Source organism: Drosophila navojoa, chromosome 2 (genome assembly GCF_054131105.1).
Source record: "Drosophila navojoa isolate 15081-1374.11 chromosome 2, UAZ_NAV_1.0, whole genome shotgun sequence".
Taxonomy (NCBI): Eukaryota; Metazoa; Arthropoda; class Insecta; order Diptera; family Drosophilidae; genus Drosophila; species Drosophila navojoa.
This window is the reverse complement of record NC_142890.1, coordinates 21,963,002-21,974,973: the sequence shown is the minus strand read 5'-3', so window position 1 is coordinate 21,974,973 and position 11,972 is coordinate 21,963,002. Positions and strand designations below refer to the sequence as shown.

General features: G+C 46.9%; 1 protein-coding gene across 1 annotated transcript; it reads left to right on the top strand.

Annotated features, from left to right (window-relative positions):
- The first annotated feature begins 413 nt into the window (after positions 1-413).
- ems (empty spiracles) lies at positions 414-3,186 on the top strand. Its single transcript, XM_030386607.2, has 2 exons — positions 414-1,982; positions 2,056-3,186. Exons 1-2 carry the CDS (start codon positions 779-781, stop codon positions 2,409-2,411), a joined length of 1,560 nt encoding a protein of 519 aa, XP_030242467.1. The 5' UTR covers positions 414-778; the 3' UTR covers positions 2,412-3,186.
- The last annotated feature ends 8,786 nt before the right edge of the window (positions 3,187-11,972 follow it).

The window sequence follows — 11,972 nt, the reverse complement described above, 5'->3', positions numbered from 1 at the left end:
ATACACAAACACACACACACACAATTACATCGTAGCGAATTAAATTGTGTACGCCTCTCCATGTGCAACTGAACCGTTCAGATAATGAGACAGCATGGCGTGGCCAGATAAAATCCACAAGCAGGCGAGAGTGCAATGGCAAGCTCGCGAGCAGCGCTCATTGGTCTGTGCGTATGGCTGAGCTGCTCTTGCGCTCTCGCTCTGGCACATTGCGCGAACACGGGGCAATAGCAGAAGCAGCAAGAGCACTCGTTAGGCGCGGGCGCAGACCGGTTTGACGTGTTTTGTGGAAAGCGAGAGACGGACAGACAGAAAGAGAGTGAGCGAGAGCGAGAGCGACAGAGAGAGCGTGCGCTCGCTCGTCAAGTCGTTTGTCGTGTGTGTGTGCGTGTGTATAATTCCCACTGCGTACACTTGGTGTGGCTGCGGCGCTTCTCTCGATTATTCAGACTGTGAACGTCGTCGAGTGAACACGTTACGAGCGCGTCGATCGCAAAACTCAGACATACAAAATAACAATTTGTTGACTCTCTGTGCCCCCCGCTAGAAAGTTGTTTACGTGCCCGTCGCCCGCAACTGTCGAAGGGTTTCAAAGCTAACGGCAACCATTTAGTGTGTAGTGAAGCGCTCCAATGGTGCGCCAAGTGTAAAAACAACAACCAAACAAGCAAAGGCAAGTGCTTACGCAAGGATTAACTGAAATAGAGTTTGATAGACAAAAGCCGCCAACATAGCCGAACTAATCGCCGCCTCGCCCGCACAATCAACGCGCGTATTTATGACTAAAATGATTCCGCCGGTACCCACCTCAGCCGTCATGTTGCCCACACCCAAGCAGAAGATCGGCTTCAGCATCGAATCGATTGTTGGCAACGATGCGACGGCGACTGCCGCCGGAGGCAATCCGGAACAGCAGCCGGGTAGCCCGCAGCCGGATCGCAATGGCCCCGGCTCGCCGCCTCAGACTCCGCCCGCTGCGCTCACAATGCTGTCCGCCACGCCCACACCGCCACACCATCTGATGGCGCCGCCAACACATCACGCCGCCCACGTGCTGCCGCCGCACATGGCACCACATCCGCATGCGCATCCTCATCCGCATCCCCATCTCTCGCCAGCCCAACAGCACGCCCTGCACCAGCATCTGCTGCTCCATCAGCAGCAGCAGGGCACACCAAAGTCACATCACGATATCCAGGAGCTGCTGCAGCGCCTGCATCACAACGCCGCCGTCGCCAACAGCCTCAGTCCGCTCCAGACGCGCCTCTCCCCGCTCGGCGATGTCCACTCCACACCAGTTGCCGTCTCCCTGAAGCGTGAGCGCTCGCCAGCACCGCCCGGCTCGGAGCAGCTCGAGAACCCAGCGCAACGCATTCAGCCGCCACACACGCCGCCCAAGTCGGTGTCGCCGCAATCGTCGCAGCCCTCCTCATCGCCCACATTGCTGGTCAGCAGTCCGCACAATACTCCACCTCAGCAGCACCAGCAGCAGCAGCAACAACAGCAACAGCAGCAGCAGCAGCAGCAGCAGCAGCCGCCCAGCTACCCCAAGACACCTGTAATACATTCGTCCGCCGGCCCAGGCCCCGCTGGCCCCGGCCCCAATCCGCTCATGCTGCCAGGCATGCCGCCAGCGGGCTTAGTGCGTCCGTTCCCGATGGGCCCAGGCGGTCCACCGCCGCCGCAAGGCCAGCCGGGCATGCCCGACATCAAGGCACTGCCGCCGTACATCAACACGCCGCCGGAGCTGGCGCCCCAGCACAATCCGCATCTGATTGCCGCCGCGCAGTTCCAAATGGCCGCAGCCCTGCAGGCCGGCCATGTGCTGGGTCCAGCAGCAGCTGCCGCCGCAGCGGCTGGCCTGCCCCCGCACGCCGCCGCCTCCTTCATGGGCAATCCGGGCATGCCACGCGAGAGCTACCCGCTCTACCCGTGGCTTGTCAGTCGCCACGGACGCATCTTTCCACACCGTTTCCCTGGAAGTAAGTAACAATGCCCAGCCTCTGCCTTGCGAGCTTCGACTAACCAACTCGCTTCTCTTTCTGCTCCTTCCAGACTTCCTTCTGCAGCCTTTCCGCAAGCCGAAGCGCATTCGCACCGCCTTCTCGCCGTCACAGCTGCTGAAGCTGGAGCACGCCTTCGAGAGCAATCAGTATGTGGTGGGAGCCGAGCGCAAGGCACTCGCACAGTCACTCAACCTGTCGGAGACGCAGGTCAAGGTATGGTTCCAGAACCGTCGCACCAAGCACAAGCGCATGCAGCAGGAGGACGAGAAGGGCGGCGGCTCCGGCTCCGGCTCCGAGCGCAACATGCACAACGGCAGCGGCGACGAGGACGACGACGAGCTCATCGACATGGAGATGGACGATTGTGCCAGCGATGATGAGCATGATCTGGATGCGAGTCATTAGGTGGCCACGCCTCCATCTTGTCCCATCCGTGAGTTCCTTACTAAAGAAACGCCGCCCACATTGCTGAGCGTTGTGCGTGAGTGTGCGAATGAGTGTGAATGTGCATGTGAGTGTGAGTGTGTGTGTGAGTGCAAATCTTAAATTTAATTATTTGTGATATATTCTTAAAATGAAAAGCGCTAGGCTTAGTGTATATAGAAAACCTGAAACTCTCATCTATAGCACTCCCTGCAAAAGTATTAAGAACGTTGCGAAGAGCGTCCACTGGCCACGCCCCCAAACAGTGCCAAAATCAAAGGCGGCGGCGGGCGAACTTCGTGACGAGTTGAGTTGAGCTCAAAGAAAAAGCAAAAGAAAATGCAAAAAAAAGCTAAAAAATCACTTTGAAATAGTTGAAGAGAAAGAGAGAGAGAGAGAGAAACAATTGTACAAATTAAATTAATTGCTTAAGCGTGTAAATATGATGAAGAACAAACAAAAAATGCGTGCGATACAAAAATTAATTTTAATTAGCGAATTTCTTGCACATTTTCACTCGTATTTGAAAATTCCTGTAAATCTATTTAGCATTTATTTATCACTAGACTTATGTTAATAATTGTATTTATATTTAGCACTAAGCGAACAAATCGGGCATTCATTTTCCAGCTTACGATAGAACTTAAGCTTTTAGTTACTTTAGTTGTAATTGTTAAGAAAAGACATATAAAAAATGCTTAAAAAAATATACATAAATATATCAAATATTCTTATGCAAGAACAAAAATACATATAAAACAAATTAAATGAATTTAATTCGGGTGGAGCAGTTGGGAGCGAAAAGTTGAGCAATGTAAGAGGTAAACATCAATGAATACCTGGGAAAATCAATCAAAGCTATTTTGCAATTGGCATAAATTATTCGATTTTTCCCTCACACAATATATAGTTTATTATCTGCTCTGGTATTGTTCATCGCTGGCTTGGAGAGTCGACCTGGGCTAAGCCAGTCGCACACAGTTTAAGCAACTCAATCAAATTGTTTTCAATCAGCTTGTTTTTCATCTACACAAAACACAGAGATTTACATAATCTACAACAATATAACTACGATCCCAAGCAATTCGAGATAAAAGTGAGGGGCTCCCAGACCAAATTGGCACTTAACAAAATTAAGAAAAAGTTTCCTTAAACTTTCGCAAAGCTGCAGCTTTTACTTAGAAAGGCGCCAGCCAACAACAACAACAACAACAGCAACAACAACGGCAGAAATATGAAGAGGTCATATATAAAGCCAGAGACAGATTTACACACTGACTACTTTTAATTATGCGCTAGTAATTAATTAACGTGTGACATTTAGCATTACTTTGTTGTTGTTGTTGTTGTTGCTGGTGTTGTTGTAGTTGCTTTTGCCTTAGCACTGCGCTGTGCTGGTGTTCATAAAATGCATTTAGCGATTCTTTATAGATTTCATAAGCATTTTAATTGCACAATTTGAAATGCAAATCGTGTTTTACTGTAGAATTTAATTGAGCGCAAGTGAGATCAAAGAGACGAGTACGTAGGGGCGGTGCAGGCGATGCAGGTGGGTGTGGTGGAGGTGTAGCTTACACACACACACATATATATATATACTTATATATATATCTGAAACGAGTTGGCTGGAATTGACAACGCGGCATTTTTTGACTCGAGGTGTGCTAATGATTTCTAAATCAAAATTTATGTTCATTAGCGCACAATTTATGGGACAGATCGATAAACGTGCAGCTCGCAGCGTTTCCCATGAATATGCAATCGAAACTGCAGTGCAGATCCGCTGGCCGAGTCATTGATATGGCTAATTAATGGGAAAATCGAGTCTAATTGCTAATTACTAGCTGTTAACAGCACTAAATTGCGGCCGGCTGTCAGAAGGCGTCTGGTCTATGATTTGGTTGCACAACTAAAGCCAAAGCCGAGTAAACAATGTAAATCAGGCTCATGCATAAATCAGTGTCAGAAGCACAACAAATCAAACCCTTAGAGTCAATTACAGAGCCCACAAAGAGAGAGAGGGAGGGAGAGAGAGAGAGGGAGTCTCTGATATATATCGCAGTTACGCATAAAGCACACAGACAGCACAAATGAAGTGCTTGGCTCTGGCTAAACATCCATTGACCGAGCCGAGTCTTGTTTGTCTAGAGGCACGCACATGCGATGCCTAGATAGGTGCTCTGCCTCGTTGTTTTGCTGTGCTGACTGTTTGTCTATCAAAAAGTTGATTATAATTAATAATAAATTACGACGCCCACTTGATTGGGGGCTTAGCTGCAGCTCCGCTTGGCCTGACGATATCATTTCAAATGTTTCTGTAGAACAAAAACACATTAGAGAGGCATATGGAGAGAGAAAGAGAGAGAGGCAGAAACTATGGCAGTGAGTGTGAGCGAGAGAGGGCATATTTATGTTGTTGTTTTGGTAATTCTCAGAAATTAGCTCAACAATTTTTATATACAACTTGCTTTGCCCCGTGGCTGATTTTGTGTCTGCTGCCACAAAAGGTTTGTGCGCCTTTGGCGCGCCCCAACAGCAACAACAACAACAAAACATTCACTTTATGCTTTTGTGTGTCTCGCTATTGTTGTTGCGGCGAAGTTATTTATCCAATAAACTTATTAAGTAATCCAATTTGGTTAAATTAGCTGCGTCTTTTTTGGTTGTTGGGGGATTTCTTCTCTCTTTTTCCTCTCTTTACCTCTCCCCTTTGCTTCTCCCTCGATTTCTGTGGCAGCTGCCCAAAGTTGTTGTTGATTTTAATTGAGTTTTGTTACAGGTATCTCGAATATGTGTGTGTGTTTCTTCTGCCGCTGTTGTTGTTCACATGTTCGCTTAATTGCCAACCATTTTGATTTCGATGAGCTTGCCGATAGTAACGATATAATATATTAATTAGCCAGCTCTCTCGTGGCTCATTGATCGATTGCCTGCCTGATGCAAATTGTCAAAAGACGTTTCGCCAAGCGCTGCGAGTGCCCAGTGCCCCATGCTCGTTCCATTGCCAATGCAATGCCAATAAAGTCAAATTGATGCTGTTGATTTTCATGGTCCGCTAATGATCATTACGGGCACACTCAACAGACCGGGACGTGCCACAGCGAACCGACTGAGTGTGTGTGTGTGTGTGTATTTGTGTGTGTTTCATCTTCGTTTTCTGTCCGATTTCTGCTGTGCTTTTCGCCCTGCTGCAGAGTGTTTGTGTTGTGTGTTTAATGTGTGTTTCCAGGAAGATTAATACAGCGAAATTAAGGAAAATAAATAAATGTCAACGCAGTACAAGATCGTTATCTCATTTAACAATAATTACCCTGATATGGGATATGCTAACTAATCTGTTATGCCCCCATCTGCCCATCTGCCCAGTCCACGGGCCGTAGGACTGTTGCTTCGATCTCCAACAGGTTTCGCCTGCTGGCCGAGTTGTCAATGTTAGTGCTTTGTGCTGTTGTGGACTGAACACAACAGTTGTTGTTGTTGTCAACATTTGGGATGTCATCGAAGGTGTCGCTGGACCATGTGTTGTGTTAAATTAAGTAATTAATTTAAAGTCCATGTTGAGGCATTTGTCTAAACGAAAACGAAAGACTTAGGCAACGAACTGGCGGCCATTCTTTCACTCAGCCACGCCACGCCACGCCAGTTAACTTTTCAATTCACTTCCGCCAGTTGGCCAGCGATATGGATCGCATTCTTTCAATTGCTTGTAATTTCGAGCCGCCTTTTGGCTTTCGCCCATTGCCCGTTGCCCGTTGGCCGTTGCCCGTTGGCGACTTCCTGCAGTTAGCCCAAAAGATTGGCATCAATTTTGAACCTCTCGACATTTGTTTGTCATAATAATAATTCCTAAGCGTTTTAATTGAATGATTATAATGTGGGCGTTCGTTCCAGCTCCCTTTGGACTCGCACAACAAACTCAGAGCTCTGAATTGAAAAGCGCTTTGTCATTGCTCAGTGCTTGAGAGTTGGCTTTAATTGCATTATGCCCTGGCCTCAAATGTATTTGTGTGTGTGTGTGTCTGTGTGTGTATTTACTGTTGTCTATCCAGACTTTACATAAACATTCAGCTAAGCGCTCAAGTGCTTAATTAAGATCAAAATTTGTTAGCATTTATTTATTTAACAATTTTCTGTGGCCAGGCCCAATATTTTGATGTTTTCTAATTGCCTCAATTATGTTGTAGCCGCGCTCAACTGCTCGGCTCTTTGCGGCGCCAGCTCTAGCCTGACCTGACGACGCGCCAGCTCATTCATATGCAAAGTACTCGTATCACCAGATTCCAGCAATCCACTATCCACTGTCCAGAGTCCACTGTCCACTGTCCACTGTCCATTGCTTTAATTTGGTATATCAAAGAGAGACATTATGCTGCCTGTCTGCGGAGTGTGGAGCGCTCGTAAAAGCGTCAAATTTCTCGATTCTCTCGTCACGATGGGGCGCCTGGTCTGGCTTCTAATTGTTGATATGCATCTCACTCTTGTGGCATCCCGAATCAAGACTCTTAATATTATTTGGTGAGTTTTATATCTTTTATGTTTCATATCAAATTAGTCGCATAAATATGCCAACTTTATGAGGCGACCTGATGCCTGCCCGACTATTCTCATCTTCTTCAGTTTGTTTCTCTGTTATTTTATGAGCATCCACGCCGTGTTTGATTGTTTGTTTTGGGCGAACAGACGAGGGCTTGTTCGCCGCATGATCGACCCCGTCCGCAATGCATTATTCAAAGGGTATTGGAGAATCCCCTGCCTAGGCAGAATGTAGCTGAATGAACAATCAATTACCGTCAGCCGCAGCCGCAGCCACAGCTAGAGCCACAGTTGAATTATGCATACCGTTATTGAATTATTATAGACTGGCGGTGCCAGCCCCTTTGGGCTCCTGGCTGCCCTGCTCCCGGCCCTGTCAAGTCTTGCCAAATGCGTCTATTGCGTGTGGCCATTCCCATGCAGCGAATGCGATATTGGATAGAGTAGCTGCGGCTATCCATATTAATTGTGGGTTCGCCATTAATGCACCTCCATTTGACGCCGCCTGTTGCACCGCACATGCTCCGCTCGGGCGGGGCGTCTAATATTGCAATTACCAACAGCAATTAACCCATTTCGCATCGCCATAGGGGCCAAGACACGAAATGCTCTTTGTATAATTAAAAACCAATTAGAATATTCATTATGAAAATTGCTATACGCTTTAGAATCGTAAACAAATGTGCATCGGCGATGCCATGCGAGCTTATTTAAATTATATACCCGGGTGGGGGCGGCGGAACGACAACTGAAAGCTAAAGCTAAAGCTAAAGCTGAACCGGGAAATATTTTCTTGTTTATTTCCATTAAACAGTTTAGCTTAATAAGCAGGCGAATTATTAATAGAGCTGCGTCAGCGGGCAGCACGTGAATGTGGCCCAGCTGAGTGGATGTGAAATGAGCAATATTCGAGTAAAACACAACCTTGAGCTATAATTAAAAAGCTGGCGAATCAATTGAGCTACGGCTAATGATACGCTCGCTGAGTAATTGGAGCTCGTAAAATCAAATGGGAGAAGGTCTGCAGTGGATGCCTAGTGTAAGGAAATACCAAGAAAGAATGTGGTTAAATATAGATATATAATAAGCTAATGTCTCCATTTGAGTGCGCTGCAAGTTTGTTGCCTAAGTCATTTGTATCCTTCATAAGGCTTTTGTGCCTTCGCCCATTAATTTGTAAGCCTTTCTCGAGCCATATTGGAGACGTCTTATTTACAGCAACAAGCGATTCGTCACACAGCTGGCTACTTGGTAACTAATGCGCACCCACACGCATCCCGGAGTCGCACTCATCGATTCACACTCCGTTGGGGACTGTCGCCTAATGCCCCGAAATTAATGAATGCAGTCAGCGCCTAACATTTGTCACAGCAATTTTCAATAATTTCCATCCACACCAAAGCAGCAGCAGCAGCAGCAGCAGCAGCAGCAACAACGTGGACAGGGAAATTATTGAGAAATTATACAGTCAACGGGGCTGGCAATCAAACAATTAAATATAAATTTGTGGTATTCACGCCCCAATGCGTGAGTGGCAGCCAAGCAGCATTGATGTTGGCATTCCATATAAGTTACGATCATTGAAACCACATACATGAAATTCACAGGAAAATATTGTCAACATAATGCTCATAGATTATCAAGAGCCTCCGAGCAGCAGCAGCAGCAGCAGCAGCGATCCAATACAATTTTGACAGCGTATTTCGTAATAAAATGGAAAATTCATTGAAATTGAGCAGCACGGCAAGTGCATTTCAATTAGCCGCATGGAAGCCATATTTAGACTTTTAATTAATCAATCGTCCGCTGGGTGAGCGAGCGAGATGGCTGCACTGTTGCTGCACCTCTCGCTGTATTTTGACATTTTCCACGGATATTAGATTAACATCATTTTAAAATCAAATTAAAACATTAGCAGGGCCCACCCCTGACAGTGGAATGGCCAAACAGCCAAAACATTCAGCTAGGGCTTGGCTGGGCCTAGGTCTATGCCATTGCGATGCCCCTTCGATTTGTGCTCGTTACGGCAACTGCTGTTTTGTTTGGCGTAATTTAGATAACAGCTACAATGGGACGGGCATTGGCCTATTGACAAGTGGCATTTTCCGGGAAGCGACCGAAACCTCACTTCATCATCATCATCATCGCACTCATTTCAACGGGGCCCACGCACAACTGGCCGGCCAGCCAGCCAAGTGTCAGGCGTCTGTGCACACGCAGTGCCCGAGATCCTTTCGCCTCCTCGGGCTCTACCTGAGCCGGTAAAACAGTTGTCAAGCAGCCACCAACAACACCAGCCTTGTCGTGATGTCAATGATGATAATGCCAGGCGATCTGACTTGGACTCGGACTCGCACTCGGACTCACACTCGGACCCTGACCTGCTGTGCGTAGGCGTAGGTGTGTGTTTGTTGTGTGCGTAGTGCTCTCTGTGTGTTTGCTCTTTTTAATTGGAAATTAAACAAATGGCCCAGACCGGCCTGGAGTTGAGGTTGAGGTTAAGACCCATTATTCCTCTTATGGTTTTGCGTGATTTGCCCCAGGGCACTTGAACGGCAATTGTTGTGGTGATGCGTATTGTTTACTCAATTGTCTGCTTGATTTTTTACGAGCTGAAACCGTTAGAGCTGTCCAGGCCAGTGATTTTGGTGGGAACAATGCAATTTTGCTACATCTAATTACCAGGAAAATCGAGAACTAATGAAATGAAGAGGCAAGATATCGATATAGGTAATAAGACAATATCAGATAGAAACGAGATAGAAATCTGTCAAAGTATATAAAACATGGTTTTATTTACTTTCATTTATTGTACAATCCTGCTGAATCGCTTCGACCATCTCCTGCAAACATTTCTTTAGGCAGCAAGTTTGTTGTCCAAGTCTTTTGTTTTATATTAAACAGAGAAGACAGCGGAGGGCAATACCCAGCGAAAACCCCGCTTAAAACTCATTTCGTAAACATCACAAACCCAAATGCAGCACTTAGTATGGCCATTGGCTTCCGTTGAAATTCAATGAGAGACAAAAACCCCCCGGCCGCCGGGTTCGTACCGGAGTCGGGTCTAAACGAAGCTTTGCCTGCGATCAAAACTGAAACAATAAGTCAGGCAAATGACACACTATACCATAGCATGGCACACAGAGTCCTTTAGTTGAAATTTTAAGAAAATCTAATCATCTGTTGTTACGCCCACCGTTGGCAAGCCACGGCTCAGGGCCAGCTCCGAATTCCGGGGCCAATAACTAAGCAAGCAGCAAACGTATTAATTAAATGTGCGCAACGCCTCCCAGCTTCAGTATCTGTTTCTGTAGCCATAGCTCTCTCTCTCTCTCTCTTTCTCTCTGCGCATTGTATCAGAGCTCATGCCATGGAAACCCTTTAGGGGCATCCCGCTGACAGAGCTGCGTTCCGAAGTTCGCTGTAAAATTATGATTATTGCCATTATGTGCTTATTAAATATGAATTTCTGAGCCTGGCCGGAGCGGGCACAGGCCGGCCAGTTGACTTGTGGCTTGGGCTTGTGACAAAAGGCATAAGTCAACGCTAGGCATGCAAATATGCGTGGGCGTGCCGGCCAACCCTTTCGGCTGCTCCTGCCGCTGCTGCCGATGCTGCCCAGCACCTAACTCGACTACAAACAATGACAAGCTGAAAACACAGCAACTGCAGTCGAGGATTAGGTTCATTGAAAGAAATGCCTGCCGGCCGAGACACAGAGCGAGCTCAGCGAGTCCAGCTACACAACAACTGCGACAGCCTAACAGGATTGCCAAAGTTAAGCCACAAGTGCATGTTGTGGGCTTAGCGAGAGTCGGGCTGATCTAATCCTGTTAGAGAGAGGCAGATTGAGCTGCAACCGGATTCAGCTTAGCCCAACACACACACACACACATACACACACACTGCGAAAATCCCGCTGACTCTCTCAGCTCGATTTCTATGGGCAGGAGGCAACAGGCAGTTGGCAGGTAAGCAGCCTACTTACATGCTCCGATCGGGGCAATTTCCCAAATAAATAAACACAGTTTGATTGCCAAAATCGAGAGCCAATTATGGCTGGCCTGACATCTGAAACGCATGTCAGCGAACAAATTTAAACAAAATATTTGTTTTGTTTATGTTGATGTTTATGTTTTGGCTGAGCAGCGACGCGACGAGACGAGACGAATTTTCTTTCAGTTGGCCCTCGCTTGATGGAGAGCTGGCAGTTAACCGCTTTCTTTGCTCGCTTTTCCTCGTTTTCATCGTTTTCCTTACCTGTTTATCGCCGCATTCATCTGTGAGCGTTTGCCCACATTGTTGGAGCGCTTTTATAGCCAATTTACCAACTGAATAAAAGTAAAACGTAACAAAATCTGTTGGCCCAGAGATCTGACATTAATCTCAAATATATTACCGCAGTAATTTGATATTTTCTCTCGCCGCGCGCGCCAACTACACAAAACCTTCAATGCAATAAAATTAATTTAAATTCTCGACTTGGCTAACACACACGCACACACACACACACACACACACACACACACACACACACACACACACACACACACACACATACCACATGACTAAGCGCCTTCGCCTTACGACACCAACTCGAACTGAACGAAGCTCCAGCTCCAACTCCATCTCCAGCTGTAACCTCGCTCATAAAGCAGCCAGCAACAAATATCTGTCGTTTATTTAAATTTAGCTATCAAAAATGTTTACGATCCACATAACTGACTAAATCACCATAAACACCCTGTTCGGTGTTTGGAGTCTGCTGCAATCGCCCCGCTGCCCCATGCGGCGCTTGGCTAGACCGAGCTGTAGACTTTCGACCAGCATCATCAGATGATGCTCATCATCATCATGATCAGCATGCGGAACATCATGATGGCGCATTCGGTTACCCTAGGTGGTAAGTTGTGGCAACAAGTGCCTCGCATCATACGCTGTCTCTCTCTCTTGGCTCTTCTATCTCTTTCCCTGATGGACACCTCGCTCTAATCTCTGCCAGCCCGGCTA

Coding starts and splice junctions, on each gene's coding strand:
- ems (XM_030386607.2), top strand. CDS start 779: ATGACTAAAATGATTCCGCCGGTACCCACCTCAGCCGTCATGTTGCCC. Junction 1,983..2,055: donor TCCACACCGTTTCCCTGGAA/GTAAGTAACAAT, acceptor TGCTCCTTCCAG/ACTTCCTTCTGCAGCCTTTC.